We start from the raw sequence: 18,571 nt of genomic DNA, 5'->3' as shown, positions 1-18,571 counted from the left end.
GGTGTTTGCGTGTTGCATTTGTAATTGTAGAAGATGAATCGAGGTGTTCATATCATATTTTCTGGGTTCACAAGTGTGTTCATTGAATTCGTGACTATGCATCTACGCTCACGCCACCCATCACAAATCCTCGGCACATGACTTTTGGAAGCAATATATACATTAAAGAAGATACTCATAGACATCATGACTATCGTAAGCTCATCAAGCCTTAATCTCAATCCCCTGCTGTCCCTCACACGCGCTAATCTCGCCAAAGTACCACAAATGCGCGTCCACATCAACGCCAAAGTCACCCTCGTTGCCCTTCAAGTTCAGGTTTCCAGTCAGCATGTTGACATCCCCCGCCGTAGGCTGCACATCATTCCCACTAGTAACATAGTACTCGGGGCTAATGTGCCTATACCCCAACAGCGCCGGCGGCAACTTGGGCACCGGATCGTTCTTGTGCGTAACGCGATATGTCTCGCCCATCCCCGTTTTAGTAATGTAATCGCTCACGCCCGCCAGCCCGATCTTCGGCGCGCCGTACGTGTATAGGTCTACGGTCGTGCCTGTGGATCGTAGATAGCCTGCGGCGAGACTCGCGAGTGCGCCGCCGAGGGAGTGGCCTGTCGCTACGATGCGGTAGGTCGGATACTGTTTCCGTGCTGTGGCCAGCGCCGCTAGTACTGGTTTCTGTGCTTCGAGCCAGGAGTTCCAGAAACCGGTTGATGCGTTGCAGGTTGGGCAGATGGTCGTTGGTAGAACTGGGAAGGCGACGTTTGTGATCCAGTTGCGGACGCTGCGGGAGCCGCGGAAGGAGATGACGATGAGTTTATTGGTTGTGTCTGTGGCGACGAAGCCAGTTACGTCGGATTTTATGCTGTTTTCGAATTCGCTCAGAGTGTTTGTTGTCGCGGCTTCGATGAGGGGGCAGTTGCCTTGGGGGCAGGTGACTTTTGTGTTGGGGCTGTTGTTGTTGCCGAGGCAGTAGGCGGCGGCGGAGTATTGGGAGTAGAATTCAAGTTGGGAGAGGAGGGTTGAGGATACCGCTGTAGGTAAGTTAGTGAGGGTGCTGGTGAAAACGGGTTGAGGGTAAATGTACCTCTGCCTTCGATCTCGACGGGGGCTGCGGTGACAGAGTGAACTGCACCGAGTAGCAGGGCTCCTAGACGGAGGACTGAAGGTGCCATGTTGCTTGACGGGTGTGTCGAAACGGTCAGGTCAATGTCAATACACAACAAAAATGTACCGACGACGAGACAAACGACCCGATATAAGCACAAAGTGAGAGAATATACCGCACAACAGCCAGACTACAAACCTACCACTCGCGTGAAACGCGACAGACTATATACTTACCCACGCCATCACCACTAACACCACTAACCTCAGCACACCAGATCCTTCTAAGCCCTGCGCGGTGAGTATTCCCGGCGGTCAAAGTAAACGGACCAGGTAGTGGGACTATCCTGGACCATTGTGGTGATCGGCGCCCACACCAGAGCTACGGGTACCGGGGTGAGATGACGCTTGTTCTGGCGCTTGTCCAGGGGATGTCCGTGCTCAGGATGGCTATCCTAAGATTAGACATTTCGCCGCTGGGCTGGATGTACGCCACACAAAACACCATAGTGGAATGCGGTTGTTGTAGATGCCAGGTGTGCTCAGCCTCGAGATCGGCGTCGCAAGTCGCATAACCTCAAGTGTCGCAGGTGTGGCAGTTCCTCTTCGGCTTTATCGGTAGAACTACATGTTTGTAAGAGACCCACCTACTTCGTTCGTGTCGCCTTCCTTTCCAAACCGATTAGTCGACGTTCTTCCGTTCGGCGCTTTTGTGTGCACGCGACGAAACGAACGCATGATCCCGCACACTACCGCATGCAGCATGCATGAAAGAAGGCGTTTACCGGCATTCAGCCACAAGTAACAGCGTGGTGTGACAGCCAATGAATGTAAATACCGAGGTATAATAGCCTGGCATCAGCGAAAGAGCGTCAAGTATAGGAAAGTAGGATGATGTCTTCTTCTGGTCGCAGATGGAGAGTGCATCATGTTTGCTTGTTGCACTGCCGCTCAGCTGTCAGCGTATTCTGAGCATGTGCGACAGCAGTGCTTGTAAAAGCTGGCATGCGCATGACTGGCTTGCACGCGACACACGGGTATTTGTCGTGATGGAGGTGGAGCGCTCATTTGGTGGTGCTGAATGTTGCGGGGTAAAAGCATGACGTAGTCAATTTAGAAGCGCCTGGTGGCTTTCGCTAACGTGTACAGGAAGGTACCTAAACAGCAACATCACGGAGCAGACCAGAAGCTGTTTGTACCCCGAACTCATGTGGTGGTGTAGAAGCAAGAAACGTCGGTGTCAGCACCCTTCGGGGCTAGTGCACGGTACTTATGCGGGGTGCGCAAACAGTCCCAATAAATGTGTTGGTGGGCTGAATGCACCCCAGGCACTGGCGTTCCTGGCTCAGCGGCTAACGTATATCTCCGAATCCTCCCAGTCGCGTGCAGCATTTCAAGTCAGCTGTCCACGGGCATGTTACGCATATGGAGAACGAGGCTTTCAAAAATTTTCCTGCTTTGGCAGAATCTTTCATTTCCACCGGCTGCGATAGATCGGGGCTAGTCGCTAAAGGTACAGAACTCCGTGCTGCTTGAGTCGTGATGTGTGGGGAAGAAGGCGTAATACGCGAAATCGCAGAACCACATGGTATCGCAAGAGTACAAGGTACAAGGGTGAGACGGCGAGAAATCGGCAAAAGAGAAATGTACCGTGAGGCCCAAAGCGGTACCAAAGGGGTTGAGGCTCTCAAATCTAGGCTACTTACTTGTTACCGCGTTTGAGAACGGCACGGGCCTACTGCGGTGGGACGAAGGGTTTGACGAGCATCTCACTGAATCTGGAATCGCTGTTAGTACACTGCATCCTGAGTCGGTGTGGAATACCCACTTCTCGAGCTTCTCCTTGCCGCGCACCTCCTCAACCAGCAGCGGCATCTTGACCACGTTGAACTCGTCGTAGAGCTCTTCAATCTGATCGAGGTACTTCTTCTGCATCTTCCGTCGCGCATTGCACTGCTCGCAGGGGTTGTCCTCCTTGGGGAACAGCAGCTGGTTCACGACAATGGAGTGCGTGTCGATCTCGTAGCTGTTGAGCTCCTGGATCATCCGCTCCGTCTCGTACAGACTCAAGAACTCGGGAATGCAGACACACACAAAGGTGGTGAGGTCGGCGTCCTTAAACTGGCCATTGACTTCTCCGATCGTCTCGCGCAGGTTTTCCATCTTCTCAACCAGCTCGTCCATGTTTTGTCCGTTGGGTAGTCTGCCGGATGCACCAAGGAAAGAGTTGAGCATGGGCCCGAATTGGCGCGAGAGTTGCGAGACCTTGGAGAGGGCCTTTTCCATAACGGTGGGAAATTGGAGGAAGCGTAGCGTATGACCCGTGGGCGCCGTGTCGAAGATAATGACTTCGTATGACATGGACTTGACCTGCTTAAGCACTTCGGCAAAGGACATGGCTTCATCCACACCGGGGATGCTAAAGGCTAGATCTTGCATCATGCTGCCCATACCGCCCAGGCCCGCCATGGGGTCTTGGCCCTCTTCCGCTCCGCTTGCCAGCAAGTCCTGTATACTGCCGTTGGGATCGATCTCCATGGCGCTGAGGTTGTCGAAGCCGTTCACGAGGCGCGCGTCCTTGCCAAACTTCTGGTTGAAGGCATCCGAGAGGTTGTGGGCGGGATCGGTCGAGATGAGGAGGACCGACTTGCGGTGCTTTGCGAGCTGGATGGCGAGGGAGCAGGAGGTTGTTGTCTTCCCTACACCACCCTTGCCGCCGACGAATATCCACCGGAGCGTCTTCTGGTCAAGGATGGACTGGAGCGTGGGCGCCATGTCGGCGTCGATGAGCGCGGTCGAGGCCATGTTTGGTGATGGGGGTGTGGCAATATGGGGGGATGTAGTGTGAAACTATAGAAGGAGTTGTCAGTCATGTTCTGCGCAGCCCAAACATAGTGCCTGCCTGCTTCCCGAAGCTTCGGAGGGGCAATGCAACCTTGGAAGCGCCTACCTTTCGAATCGCCTGAACTCTTTAATGTGCTTCTTGACCTGCTACCTTTTTTGTACGTGGAGGAGACGTGGTATGTCTACGGTGAGAGTAGAGGCGGTATGGTCGCGTGTTTGCAGATTAAACAACCTTGGAAGTCGCGCAGGAAAGTTGACTGGGTGGGAATGCGGGCAGGCGCGTCATGCGCTAGTGCGCCACAGCACAGCCACGTGTGGCGCTTACCCCACTCGTCTCGCACTCATGTCCCTCATCACCCGCGACTTGACCGTCGCAGTGCCATCTTCGAGTTATCACCAACATAAACATCAGGTTTGCTTCAATCTGGACTGGGTCATCGACACGCAACATTGTCTCTTATTCATGAATACCATCACTTGGAATCTCCAGCATCTCCCCTTCGCACCCTGATCTTCATCAGAACGCCACGAGCTACGAAGAAAAGACAATTCTGGTCGTCTAGCTCATACGTAGATTCACCCTCTAGTGCTTCCGCGTCGATTATCGGCGCTATTAAATGCTCATACTGTCGTCCTGCTTCCCGATCAACCACCCATTCTAGATCGTATTCAACGTCTTTTGGGGTACAGTTGGTGCGCATCTGCGCTTCTTCGATAGGATACTCGATCTGCGTCTCTAAAGACCTTGCAGCGTAGAATGGCGATATATATTGCCAGCTGCAATGGTGCACGATAACGGTTGACCTGGAACAAGCGCTACGACGTCGCCGTTGTCTTCGACAAGTGGCGTAGTCCGAGAAGTATGGGAGTAACCGGGGACTACTTCTGGAGCAGTGACATTCACCGGTAAACTCTCCGCATTCGCCTCTTCATCTATCGTTACGCATATGCCGTTCGTCGCACACCCCGGAATCTGCACTTCTTCCACTGGCGCTTCAACTGTCGAAACACTCGACGTTTTCGGCGAATCTCCTTGAACGACATCGTCGTGTGATGGGGGTTGCACAGCCTCTATGTCCCTTTCTGTTGCTCTTGATAGTAACGAACTGCGCAGCGTTGACGTCGAGGCGGCGAGAGTGAGCAGCGTGCTCTCATTGGGATCTGGGTAGACGGACTTTCGCCGCTTCGAGACAATGTTGTACAGGCTATGTCTAAGCGTGTTGTTCAGGACATCATTGAACCTGATCTCCGTGGCTTTGAGAGCTGAACACAGCGGCAATCGCCATCCAGGATACAATCGACCGTGGTATCTAGGCATGTGCATTTTCCCATGCGCGGTTAGAAACGCGTTACAGAGATAACAAGCGTCCTTGCTCGAACATATCACTCGAGGTGTTGGGCGCACGTCGTTGACTTCGCAGTAGTAGAGAAGCTGAATCTCAGCGTGTATCTTCGCTTCCGTCATTGTCTTCGTCATTTGAGTCGCAATGGTCTCGTTTGCTTGCAACTCCGTAATGTTTAGCAGGTTGCAAATGTAGTTGATCTGAGACTTCCGGTACACAGGATCGATTGTCTTAAGCCTGGTTGCAATATTTGGGGTTTTGAAGCTTGTTGGGACGAGATCAAAGAAGGTTCCAGGTAGATCGGCAGGTACGGCCTTCATGCGCCGAACTATTGGATACTTCTTCGCTGTTCGGTGCAGGAAATGAGCGGCTTCTCGGTACCTCGCGACTTTGCTGATGATGTTGACCAGGTTGCTTCTTGAGCTTGGGACCATCATACTGTTTGGTATGATGGCTAGCAAAGGCCCAATGTCTACCGCTGTTCGTAAGTTGTGGATTCCATGAACGAGTTCGCTCAGCTCGTGAGTTGTTTGGTGCTTGCTCCATATACCGACTAGCCGTATCACATGCTTTGCCTTCTCTGTGAACAGCATCGCGTCGCGGAAAAGCGCACCAAGTTTTCCCTTCCCGAGTTGGTTAAGACTGCGTATTGTAGTTTGCAAAACTTCCGTTAAGGGTTGTTTTGGCTTCTTCCAAGCATTGGAAATGAATCGAAGACGACTGAGAATACGGCGCGAGCACATCGTGACTATCGCAATGAAGATCTCATGTTTAATGTCAAGAGAACGGTCTCCTGCTCAGTTTGATCAGTCTTGAATAGGGAAAGTAATGTTATCACGTACGATTCGTCACCCGCGAAAGGATGGCAAAGATGCTCTCAAGACTCTGCTCTAACTCCCGTAATGCTATGTTGCCACCTTGTGCGTTGCGTTTGTTCACTGCTATTAGAACGCTTATTGATGCCGTTGCCGTGTTCTGCTTGATGCAAACAGCGGGAACGCGATCTGGGTCATCTTTCGTACACGAGAGAAAGGCAAGGGTGCTAGTCAATTCTCGCTCCTTCTTGAGAGGTAGTGAGTATACCTGCTCCGAGAGTGTAACAGTGTATTGATTGGATGATGGCGGCGCAGGAACGGAATGTAGAAGGTGAAGGAGAGCGATGCTTTCGGCGCGAGCAATGGCGAGATGGGAGATGTTAGCTGATGACATTAGGGCCGATATGACATCTCGGTAGCTCACTACCCGTAGGCAAGGCGTCGTACATTTTGGATGACTGCCCAATTGCCTTATCACGAAGTACGTATCTTTGTGTAACATTCAACCCTTGCTTGGAGCGGGGTCGTGACCGAGTGGGAAGGTACAGTCGTCTGCCCAATGGAAGTCCAGCTTCAGTGTTCAGATAGAGATTGGCGATGATACATCCTCTCGCAGTACACCGTGGGCACTTAGACGCCAATGGTCAGTCGCGTCGGAGACCAAGCGTCGTGCTGATCTCGCTTCAACGGCATGGAAGCGAAACGTTATCCGGTACTGCAATCGAGGGAAGACAACTTTTAATGTTTGGTTGTTCGGACAGGATTGCGACGCAACGAGATGGCAAGTGAAGATGCAACTTGTGCAGATGTATGTGAGGAACGCGGTGAAGGAACGCATGTTCTCCATTCCCGACACCTCCGCACCGTTCTCAGCAAGACGGAGCACCGAACAGTATTATTCGAGAGCGCACAAATCCAGAGATGACTTCCTACGGTAAGGAAATGCAGCGTCCAGATTGAAATAGCGTGTTGCTGTTCGGGAGTCCGAGTCGGAGTACCCAAACCACCGTACTCAACCAATCACAGCACCGGGAAAGCGCTGACGGGCCTCCCGAGATCCGCCCGCCCCACGCGAGCTAGTCGCGTGTGTGTTCCACCCCCTCGCGGCACGCCTCTCTGAGTCCCGGAGTCAATGACGACACAGCGTAAGCCGAAGATGTTTGCGCGTTTGCACGGGGCACGAGGCGTCCGGCTCTCCGCTGCAGTTGCGGCGCACACAGTCCATCTTCCTGCGACGTAAAATATACCTTCATTCATCCGCTCATCGCCCAGTAAATCCACTCGCAAGTGCAATCAACATCACGAATCAAGATGAGCCACCCAACACACCCAGCGACAGTGCACTTCCCCATCACAACCACCTTCCTTACAGGTGCTCTGGATGCCGTCTACTTCCTCTCCAAGTATGCGCCAACTGCCGGCGCCGTAGCCTCAACCTGTAAGTCCTCCCCCAACCCTCCCAAGGTCCTTCCATCTGATCACACATCTAACACCCCCCAGTCAAAACCCTAGACATCGCCATAAACCCCTCCATCTTCCCCCTCCTATCCTACTACACCACGCTCCTCACGCTCCTCTTCTCCGCCCCGGCGGTCGCAACTGGCATGTACGAATTCATCCCGTTAGTCAAGCGCGACGGCTTGAAGTCGAAGAAGGCACAGGTCGGCGCGCTGCACGCTGTTATCAACGACGTGACGGTGCTGGGTGCGGCTTTCAACTGGTGGACAAGGAGGAGCAATCCCGGCATGGTGCCGAGCGATACGAATATCTTGGTTAGCAGTGTTATTGCGCTGCCGGCGACGATGTTCGCGGCGTACCTGGGTGGGAGTCTGGTGTATGTATATGGTATGGGGTTTAGGGGTGGGCAGGCGAAGGCGAAGAAGGCGCAGTAAGAAGGGGCTGTATGACAATGTCGCCACGAGCTCAGGGACGGAGTTGAACAACTCATCGGAATACAAGGTCATATCACGCGTCGTCGATCAGCTGCAATACGTGGAACACTCACGCAATGCAAGACCTTCGCGGTTGAAATTCCTTCGCCATCATTGGATGGGGGAATTTAGGCATCGCCATGTCGTTTGTATTGCGGGAGTCGTGGGAACTTAACGCAAGAGATGATTTTAGCACCATTCCATATCTGCCTGTCTGTTTCCATGTTCGTACAAATGCACCAGTGTTGGTTGAGGTTGCTCTTTGGAGAGACTGAGCTTCGAAGGGGGATGACATGGTCCATTGGCTGGTTCCATTAGCCTTGTGTAAGCCACCCACTTCATGCCTCAGCTGCAGCCTGAACCCCGCTGCTTGGCAGTCTCTTCTTGTCTGCAGCCTGTCTTCGTCGATGAAAAGTATTCTCAGCGTTACGCACCATTTCTGGTGGTTGGCGCAGTAGCGTGGACGAACTATCGGGGCGACCAGTTTATACGCCACCCCTGCAGCGGCTTCGCCGACTTCCTCTACTCGAATCGAACACTCAAATACCCGGTCTCTGTGGATTTCTATCTCGAAACCACTAGTAGCAACGTAGCAGAGGGTGCTGCCGCGGATTGTAAGGGATGTACGCTCATACACGATGCTGTCACAACTTTTAGACAAGACCGACTGCCCATGGATGAATGTTTAGTTGAACTTGCATCTGATAACGAGTTCACAAATTCTTCCTATCCGAAGATACCGTTGTACCTTAAATCGATCGACGAAAGAGCGAGAAAGCAAGGTGCAGGTGGCACAAAAGAGCCAGTTCTAGCATCCTATGCCGACGAGGATCTTGTACGCAAGTACTTAGAGAAGGGACTCAAAGTGCAGCTGGACTGGTCGAGGGGTAAGTAATCTGCCTACTACCCACAATATTACGCCAACATTTCAGCATAGGCTGACCAGTGAATATCCAAAGATCTTCGTCCAGATGGGGACTCGTTCTTCATATCGATACTGGCGTCTCAATCACATGCAAATTCTGTAGACTGTACTTCTTCTAGCCAAACAACTCAGAGATTGAACCACTGGCTCGTTGAGTGTACGGAAACACATCCTGGATGCCAAAACTTCTCAGAAACCGCGCTACCAAAACGTGTTCTTGAGATACATGATGCATATGTTTATCTTCGAGAAAATTCGATCGAGAAAAGTAGATATGCGTGTCTCAGTCACTGCTGGGGCGCGCAGGGCCCGTCGTTCAGGCTTGAAGAGTCTACCTACCAGCAACTTACTAACGGGGTTCCGGTCGATCAGCTGCCGAAAACGTTCGGAGATGCTGTCTCTATATGTATCAGTATAAAGATTCGGTTCCTCTGGATTGATGCCTTATGTTAGTAAGAATGCTTAATAGCCATTGGACGTTACTAAGCTTTAGGAAGGTATCAAACAAGACGATGCGGACGACTGGGTAGAGGCGGCTGCGACTATGGGCGACATCTATGAAAAGTCGTGGATCACGATTGCAGCTACTGGATCAGGCAGCAGTCAGAGAGGCATATATTCAGCTCTTTCAAATCGTTACAAGGCCAGAGCTTTGCATAATCACGATTTCCAAGTGCGAGAGGAACTGCCGTTTTTTGGGCAACCAGATAGATCGACTCAAGATCACGATAGTTGGCCCCTCTTGCGCCGGGCTTGGGCATATCAAGAGCGACAGCTGTCGCCCCGCATGGTTGACTTTGGTCAACAGCAGATCTTTTGGGCGTGCGATTCCATGTTCGCGTCACAGGATGGTCAGTATCCCTCACGATTTGTATCTAGGGAGAAGAAAGATCTCTTGCAGTGGGAGCGCATTGTGGAAGAATATTCAGCATTACAGCTTACATACGAGAGCGATCGTCTGCCAGCTATTGCTGCCATAGTCCTACGCGTTATGCGAATTCGACCACACGACACCTACATTGCAGGCTTGTGGAAGGACACACTTATCCAGGGCCTGTGTTGGAATGTCACTGGCTTTCAAGCTCGGCCTCGCCGTTCAGACCGCATACCGACATGGTCTTGGGCTTCTGCATCTGGACCCATACGGTATTACTTCCGAGGAATGAGTTTAAGGAATATTGTCCAGCTAGAAGATGTGACGTTTACGTCTGTAGGCGCGCTTCACATGGGCAAAGTCAAAGATGCTATTATAACGCTAAGAGGGCCCGCTTGTCACCTACCAGATTCAGCATATCGAGTGTTACGCGAAGGAATTTCGGCGACGAGTTCCACGTATCTTCCTCTGACGTCGAGTTTCGGATGTTGTGCTTGGATAGACTTTGATTGGGAAGCTGTCAAACCTCCCATATGGTCCGCTTATAACTTAGTATTTCTGTTTCTAAGCAGAGAATTGCACAAATCGGAAAGTACAGGGCAAGTTTATTACGGCATGGTTTTGAAAGCAGTCGAACATGACGTCTTTGAAAGGGTTGGATTTGGTCTAGTCTGCCTGGATCACAGCATTTACGGACATATCTCCTCCGAGAAAGTTAGCGATGGAATAATTAACAACGAGGGAATTGGCGATAGGGAAAGAATTGAGGAAGATAATGAAGAGGGGGGTGACGAAGAGGGGGATGATGAAGAGGGGGCTGACGAAAAGAGGGTTGACAAGAAGGGGGATGACGAGAAGGGGGATGATAAGCACACGGCTCACAAAGGATCTGTCAACTTTTATGCAACTAAACCCCACACCAGAACAGCGAAAGTTGAGACCGATCATGTCGATATCGAAGACGAAATGGGCAGAGGTGATGATGCAATGTGTTCCTGCATTAGCGCATAACCGAGGCAAACTTTCAGAATCATCTGATACCGTTGTTCACATTTGGGTGGACTGCATGTGGATATCATTAATTTCGCATCTTGTAACGGTTTATTACAACCCGAATTCCAATATGGCGTGAGCTCCAGTACCTTCTTTACATCGGTGAACCATTCCCTCCGCTTCACCTCTCAAAGTCTGCTCTAACAAGAAGCTCATCTGAACGTCGCTCAACAGTCGGCATCGCTGGAGCTCAAGCAGGTCACTCAAGTGACAGTGGAAGCACATCGTCACATCGTTGAGCGGTGTCTGCTGCTTTCCCGGCTCGCTCGAGCCATAATTACTCTTCGTCGTAGCCCCAGTACCTTTGCGCATCACTGAAGGCGTGCGCAACTCCGGCAACAGTATGACTGCGAAGCCAGAGATCAGCCATCTGCCGCTGGAATCGAGACTGAGAATGAACGCGTTGTTTACGTCCGTAACACCAGAGAACATGCAGATGCGGTCACCTGATCCCATCTCGTACGACCCTGGGCCTCCTCCGCAAGCAAATCCAGTGATGCCGTTGGTGCCCACGAAGGATGTGTATCGTGCGTGTCGTTGATCAGTGTTTCGCCGAGCCAATTTACTTCTAGCAGCGGGGTATAGTGCCGCAGCGTCGTCCGTCATGCTCCGGGAGATGATGTTGCGTATGACTTTGCTTCCATTGTCGCCAAGCTGTGGACTGGCGCTGGCGTCATGCCCTTGCTCGACAAATGCGCGCGATAGACCATCGATCACCAAATCTGCGGACGCTTCAATCATGGTTTGCCGTACTTTCTCAGTTGGGCCGGGGTTTCCGTATGCTACATGAGGGTCGGCAAAGCTGAGCAGTGTTTGGGTGTCTCCTTGAGTAATATAATCGCCAAGGTCTTGGATGTCTTGGGTCGAGAAGGATCTCGGATGCATGTTTGATCGCGTCCAGGTCGCCCTCCATGTGCCTGGTTGAAAAGCCTCGTCATAGTCGACGAAATTGCCGACTTCAGTAATCGTACTAATGAATGAGACCGAGGCGGTCATACAGGGCGTAGCGGCCACAATGTAGACGTGTGGCTGCAGTTTTGGGCACAGCTTTAGGATATGCTGTGCGAGGGTCTCACGCGAGACACCTAGCGCTTGCATGAGGAACGTCAGGAAACGATAATCGTCCGAGTCCCCTCTCCTAGCGTCTTCGTGACATTGGTTACGAAGCACATCGACGAGCAGCTCGACAGGTGCTTTGTTGTAGTCAGGCACAATCCTTTCTCCACGGCCAGTCGATGCAACTCCCAGGAACCCGTAGACTCTGTCGTACACCACAGAACTCTCCGATAAGGCAAAGGCTTGTAAGAGATCGCGCAAGCGAAATGTCGACTTCAGGGTCTTGCTGTTGCGGCGACCAAGCATCTCTCTCCGGTATTGCTTCGTGCGTTTGAAGTCTTTCCGGTACTTGAATAGCAGATAGCCGCGACTTGTATAGATAACGCTTGTTGGGGACGCGACTGGTGCGGACGCAAGCCCATCGCGCCAGATGCTTTCGACTGTCGCGGCACCCACACTGAGGTCGCCACACCAAATGTCGACCGACTGTGCCAGCACAAACTCCTGAACCACCCACACCCGACTCCAATACGGCTTGTTGAGGACGTTCGCCAAAGCATTGTGGAACTCTTCGACTCTGAGGAGGTCAGGATGCCGCGCGAGCATGAAAGCCAACTCCTCGTATCCATGAGGAAGTCCGAGCCACACAATGACAGATTGCGCTCCAGTGTAGACATCGCGCATGAGCGACACTTGATGATTGCGCTCCGGTATGTTGCTTTGATCGATTGCGATAGCATCAATCCAGAGGGGTATAGATTTGCCTGGGTCCTTCTCACAGCACTGTCGAAGGTATTGCTTCCTCCGGTATTGCTGAATGAAGTTCCATAAGCTCTCTCCAACGGCGAATCTTGATCCTTGGATGTCAATATACTTCTTCTCGCCAGCTTTGTCCCACATGTAGGATAGCGCGATGAAAGTTGGCTTGTCGTCCAAATCGCAGACGCATAGCGTTGCCTGGATGGGCTCGTGTTCAGGTGCCGGCAGTATCTCCAGAAGCCTGACACTCTTCTTATTCGGATCTAGAGAGCCATATTGCAGTAAGGGTAACGCTGCCAGTGGGTCATCCTGGTCGGGTGTTGCCGGCGGGCTGGCGGGCGCGGTAGTTGGCGCAGAGGACTTGCGCCGCAGCTTTTGCAGCCGAAAAGGATCAACAAAGGTCTTTTTAAGTATGCTCTGAGTCGTCCGCTCCGATGCAGCCATGATCCTGTATAGTGCGCAAATGCGACGATGTAGCAACAAGAGCCTTAGCGGGACTCATCAGTGGTAAGGCTGAGATGCAAGTGGAGAAAGAACGCGGCGCAAGAGAACTTTCCTTGTCCAGGCCATCGTTGAACGTCGCGTGACAAAGCCCTCAATAATTACCAGCGAGTAGGCGTTGATGTGGCTTGCAGCACGGTGCCTAGATGATGGATGTCGAAGGCCAGAAGTTCGTCCGAGAGACCTCGGGATGCTTTGGCGAAGCTGACTAAGCATGCGTAAATGGGTGGTGTGGGGGCCAAAAGCGATCCCAGCCCCCAGAATTCCTTCCGTCATCATCATCATCATCTGCGGGAAGCGTACCCAACCGAGGAATAGATATCCGAGTCAAAGGCTAGTGCGCGAATTGCTCCAACCAGCGGGTTTCTGATCGCCTCAACGATCGCATCTTGTCTCCGTACTCCAGAGGCGTCTGCGACGCGATTTTACGGCAGACAACTTCTACAATACAGCGACAACATCTTGGGCTGATTTTGCCCATCAAAGTGACAACCGTCATCGGCACTTCGCGATATCAGAGGCCAAGCTGGTGATCAGGACAGCCAGCATCTTCGCCTTGCCACGTAGCATTCTCGTAACCACCGATGTGCGGCTAAATCACAATGAACGGTACGAAAGGACTCGCTATAAATGATAGCAGAACAGTCTGTCTTCCAAACGCGCATGAACCGGAGGAGCCAAGGTGATACGACAGGACGACCACTCGTTCACCGTAAGAAGACTTCAAGTAGTGGTACCTCCTCGATGAGTTGATCTTCACGGTCGGGCTGTTCTTCGCTGGTTGAGATGCATCTCTACTCGTTTGTTGCATACCGATACTATAGCCATGTCTAGATCGCTCGGTAATCTCCAAAACCAGGTGAAGCGCAGCACACGGGTTCGACACTCACAGCCTATTTATGCAGCACTCCTCGTCCTCAATATTTCGCATCTGTCTCATTTCGCAGCCTTGGGGATCCGTTAGCTCTCCACCAATCCTTTACCACATATTACCGAGTATCATCTATCCAGAACCCAGTCGGATGTATCGCAACGAGTTGAGCACTTAGCGGATATGCTTCGGACGCGGGACAGACATTGACTCCATGTGTTTTAGATTCACGCAAAGCTGCAATGTATCCGGAGCGGAGATGAAATCGGTATCTAGAGTACGAAGGAGCAGACTTATACGAAAAAGGCCGTTAAAGACATGCGCGAAAGCCTTCGACAGGCATTGATTCTCAGAAACGTACTCTTCTCATACCTTCCTTATTGAGAAGATGAAGTGTTCTAGTCTCGTCCTCGGCGTTCTCGCAACACTTGCGGCTGCACAAACACCTTCCCCGTACACCGATGCCAAATCAGGCATCACATTCAACACTCTCCAACACAGTAGCGGCATGTTCTTCGGTCTTGCCCTTCCAGCCAACGCCACCGGAAACACTGACTTCATCGCAACGATCGGGGGCAAAGGCACGGGGTGGAGCGGTGTTTCTCTCGGAGGTGGGATGCTCAACAAGCTCTTGATCGTCGCCTGGCCAAACGCCCAAGCTGTTGTGGGTAGCTTTAGAAAGACTGGGTACGTTCAAGCTGAACAAAAGACTCCAACAGCTAGTTTATGCTAACAGCCAGCAGCCGATACGCCTCTCCAGCCGTCGTAACCGGATCATTCACACAAACCGCAATAGCAAACGGCACATACGTCAACAGCACGCACTGGACCTACACATTCCTTTGTTCCAAGTGCATTCAGACCGATGGCACAACGTTAAAGCCAACTGATACAGCACCAAGTCTCGGGTTCGCATTGAATCCGACCGCGCCGGCTCAGAAGGCGAATCCCGCTTCTAGTGTATCGAAGCATACGGCGCAGGGGCAAGCGGCATTTGACCTAAGCAAAGCTAAGAGCGAGAACCTCGAGGTCTGGAAGGGCTACGCTGTGCCGGAAGTCGCTACGGGCTTTGCGGGCTAGGTAGTGCGACGGCTAAATGGGGTTGAATGCGAAAGGGGACTTGGGGTTATCAGGTTGGAACTGCGGACGTAGTCTGTGTATTTCGGCACCTTTGAGTGTGTACGTATCATTGTTATTGTTCTCGCAGCTTTTCTTGTTGGGTTATGCATGTCATTTCACTGTTCCCAAGCATGCGGTTCAAGATCTACCGCTTCGTGCCTGATCACCCTTCCCGTCTTTAGCCTGATTGCAGTGAACGAACTGTGCGGGGGTGACCGTGCACACGGAGCACTAGAGGCTAGTTGAAGAATCTCTGGTGCATGCGCTTCTGGAGGGAACTATCAGTTCATAGCTAGTTCGGTCGTGTTGAGGATCAGATACAGGGGACAAGAACAACGACAGGTGACGTAGACGAAAAAGGCGGTCATGTAACATCACAGGTGCAGTAATCTCACAAAAAACTTGGTGGCATCAAGGAAAGTGTGTTATTGTACTATACGACGACCCACTTCTACCAACGAAAGAAACTCCTAAAAGTAGGAAGACCAAAAGGATTGAGAATATCGAAAGCGTTGCGGGCTTTGATCAAATCAGCTCCCTTCTCTGCCACAGCGTACATGGTCGCTTGCAAGTGTGTCGCGGGGATCAATGGGATGATACTCGCGTCCACGATGCTGAGGCCCTTCACACCATGCACAGTCAGGTCGCTACCAACGCACCCACCGAGCGACTCCGGCATCATTGCGCAGCTACCAGACATGTGTGCGAAAGAAGCCTGGAGAGCCTTTTGCTGAACAAGGTCATTGATGATCTCATCGTCCGTCTGCGCCTGAGTGCCGGGCGTGAGCTCGACCGGAGAGAACTTCTTGAGCTCAGGGTTCGCCCAGTGTTTGCGCATCCATCGGACCATTCCAGCAATGATCTGGCGATCGACGGGGTTTTGAAGAGCGTTGAACTGGACAACGGGGTTGCCATATTTGTTGCTTGGGTTGATGGTGACAGTGCCGCGAGAGAGGGGGCGTTGCAGGGAGCTGATAGCGAGACCGAAGGGTACCATGGGGAACTCGCCAACAGCGGCATCGGCGCTACTATGGAGACCAGCGATGATGTCGCGTTGCTTGGTGAAGCCGCGTAGCAGAGAGGAGTCATCGTACACTGAGGGAAGGTAGCTACGGACGTTCTGTGACTTGACAGTCTGCACAATCTGGTTCCAGTTATCGCAAACTGTCTGCAGACTGAGGAAGGCTAGGCTGCTGCCATGGGCTTGCGTGAGGGGACCGCTCCTACTAGTATCGTACTCTGACCATACTGTAGCGTTATAAGTGGGGTCTGCGCCACTGTAGATGTTGGGAAATGCCAGGTTCTTGAGGTCGAACACCATGTTCGCATTAGGGTGGTCTTGCATATTGGCGCCAACAGCAGGCATGTTCTTCTTCACGTTGATGCCCGCAGCTTTAAGCACGCTGCTTGGTCCGATGCCGCTGAGCTGGAGGATCTGTGGTGTGAAGATTGAGCCAGCGGCCATGATGACCTCGCGCTTCGCATAGACTTGCTTGACCGAGCCATCCGATCGCGATTTGAATTGGACACCATTGGCTTTGTATCCAGTGAGAAAGCCCTTGTCGAAGAGGACCTCGTTGACAGTCTTTCCGGTGACGAGTACAAGGTTGCTGCGGGCCTTGACGGGGTCGTAATACTCGTTCTTCGCATGAGATCGTGTCTGGGTCTTGGGTCGCAGAGCTGTGGGTATCCAAAAAGCACCCACTGCCCTCCCTGAAGCATGCTCTCTGGGCAAAGGCACGCCTGATTGCTTGTATGCTGCCCAGATGGTCTTTGTGTCTTCGTACTCGAAGTTTGGGAACGATGCTTGTATCGGCCCGTTGGTGCCATAGTACGATGCGTCATACGTAGTGCCAAAGCTCTTCACGTTGTTCGAGGTTGGTGGCGTGAATGTGGTCGACTTCTTGAAGTAGTATAAGAGGCTGTTGAAGTTCCAGCCGGCGTTACCAAGTTGCTCCCACGCATTGTAGTCGGCGGCAGATGCTCGGTCAAAGGCCATACCGTTGACTACAGATCCACCACCAACAACGTTACCCACCCAGACAGGATGAGTACCGCCTGTGTTTGTGTCATATGCAGACGTGATGTCGTACATGAGATTTGCGTTGACACTGTTGGCGAAGCTAGGTACTTGAGTGGTCACATCGTCGACGACATACCCATTTTCGATCACGAGAACAGTACCTGAAGATGTTAGGTCCATGTGTCAACGCCCAATGTGGTTACTCACGGCTTGAATCTTCGCTGAGGCGGTTGGCAACTGTCAGGCCTGTCAACCCGCCGCCAACGATGATGTAGTCGAACGATTGCCCTCCAACATCTGGCTCGCCGCTGCTGCTACCCGGAGAGGACGGATCCAACACGCGCGGCACGAAAGACGCAAGGTAGAAAATGCCCCCAAGAAGAAGAGCCATATTACAAATTATCAACAGAAGGAGTGTATGAGCACCAGACGAATGGCGCAAGGGTGAGTGGTGCGTCAAGAGCTAAGATTACGGATCGTCGAAGGTTTATACCAGGACTGATCCGTTTGTCAGGTAGCTGACGGACGGGCCACCCCTGAGTACGCGAAGCTACTGAAGTGTTTCGCTTGCGAATAAACGAGCTTCGGCATGCCATGGCAGTTCTATACTACCCGCTGGGCGTTGCGTAACGACTTTTTCTCGTGGAGTAACTGGCGCTCAAAGGTACCAGACTCTACAGTGCTCAATGTAGCATGTTGCCCGGGTTCTTGGATCGATTCTGCACGGGAACAACGTAGAGATCCGCAAACCTTGCTGAAAAGTATAACCGTAGTCGACTAGAAACGGTAAGCCTGGTGATCCTGTCAATCTGCCCGGCTATCGACAAGCCTAGAGCTGTAGTCATCGATATCTGGCAAGTACAGCTAACGTGGCGTCGACTATCAGCTCCCGCCGTAACAACCACGTGCATCGTCGTATGACGTGCGCCACGCGAGCTGAGGAGGTTTTACCCTGAATGGTGCAGCGCTTTGTCGTGCGAACCACATAGTAGTCGATAGTTCAAAGGGCGAGACCGACGGTGTGGTGATGGCGAAGCGGCGGCCCCTGGTACAGCCGCGGGAATGCAGGGGCCACGGCTGTCATGTTGCAAGAGCCGTACTGGTGAAAATCTCCATCGTGCTCATCCTGCTGTCGCGCTGCTGCGGGTCGTCATTAGGTCGATTGTTATGCTTTGGCGTACGAGTGTTTAGGTTTTGCAGTCGTCTAGATTATCGGTGGCGGCCGGAGATGGCTCAATCGGGAATGGCGCGCTCCTATCTGACACTAGCTAGGTACACAAAGACAGAAACCTGGCGGCATCACTAACTTCACGAGCTCAGCAACCGTCGCTTGTCAATCTTTCCTGCTGC

The 18,571-nt window shown here is 52.3% G+C and overlaps 6 protein-coding genes across 6 annotated transcripts; 2 read left to right on the top strand and 4 right to left on the bottom strand.

Moving 5' to 3' along the window:
- Window positions 1-204: 204 nt before the first annotated feature.
- Window positions 205-1,175, bottom strand: J4E87_008468 (uncharacterized protein; the record flags this gene model as incomplete). Its single annotated transcript, XM_049380057.1, has 2 exons — window positions 205-1,034; window positions 1,088-1,175. 2 exons carry the CDS (start codon window positions 1,173-1,175, stop codon window positions 205-207), a joined length of 918 nt encoding a protein of 305 aa, XP_049230326.1.
- A 1,667-nt stretch (window positions 1,176-2,842) lies between these two features.
- On the bottom strand, window positions 2,843-3,912 carry GET3 (Golgi to ER traffic- protein; the record flags this gene model as incomplete). The annotated part of the gene is made up of 2 exons (XM_049380056.1): window positions 2,843-2,885; window positions 2,936-3,912. 2 exons carry the CDS (start codon window positions 3,910-3,912, stop codon window positions 2,843-2,845), a joined length of 1,020 nt encoding a protein of 339 aa, XP_049230325.1.
- A 3,508-nt stretch (window positions 3,913-7,420) lies between these two features.
- Window positions 7,421-8,001, top strand: J4E87_008466 (uncharacterized protein; the record flags this gene model as incomplete). Its single annotated transcript, XM_049380055.1, has 2 exons — window positions 7,421-7,547; window positions 7,610-8,001. The coding sequence occupies 2 exons, from the start codon at window positions 7,421-7,423 to the stop codon at window positions 7,999-8,001; spliced, it is 519 nt and encodes a 172-aa protein (XP_049230324.1).
- A 2,942-nt stretch (window positions 8,002-10,943) lies between these two features.
- J4E87_008465 (uncharacterized protein) lies at window positions 10,944-13,151 on the bottom strand (the record flags this gene model as incomplete). Its single annotated transcript, XM_049380054.1, has 1 exon — window positions 10,944-13,151. The coding sequence occupies one exon, from the start codon at window positions 13,149-13,151 to the stop codon at window positions 10,944-10,946; it is 2,208 nt and encodes a 735-aa protein (XP_049230323.1).
- A 1,316-nt stretch (window positions 13,152-14,467) lies between these two features.
- J4E87_008464 (uncharacterized protein) lies at window positions 14,468-15,159 on the top strand (the record flags this gene model as incomplete). The annotated part of the gene is made up of 2 exons (XM_049380053.1): window positions 14,468-14,766; window positions 14,823-15,159. The coding sequence occupies 2 exons, from the start codon at window positions 14,468-14,470 to the stop codon at window positions 15,157-15,159; spliced, it is 636 nt and encodes a 211-aa protein (XP_049230322.1).
- Window positions 15,160-15,649: 490 nt separating this feature from the next.
- J4E87_008463 (uncharacterized protein) lies at window positions 15,650-17,612 on the bottom strand (the record flags this gene model as incomplete). Its single annotated transcript, XM_049380052.1, has 2 exons — window positions 15,650-17,382; window positions 17,429-17,612. 2 exons carry the CDS (start codon window positions 17,610-17,612, stop codon window positions 15,650-15,652), a joined length of 1,917 nt encoding a protein of 638 aa, XP_049230321.1.
- Between the last annotated feature and the right edge of the window lie 959 nt (window positions 17,613-18,571).

This window comes from Alternaria ethzedia (genome assembly GCF_023757985.1).
Source record: "Alternaria ethzedia strain BMP 0044 chromosome Unknown scaffold_26, whole genome shotgun sequence".
NCBI lineage: Eukaryota > Fungi > Ascomycota > Dothideomycetes > Pleosporales > Pleosporaceae > Alternaria > Alternaria ethzedia.
Note: the sequence above shows the minus strand (reverse complement) of the source record. Positions and strands in the feature narration are given on the sequence as shown.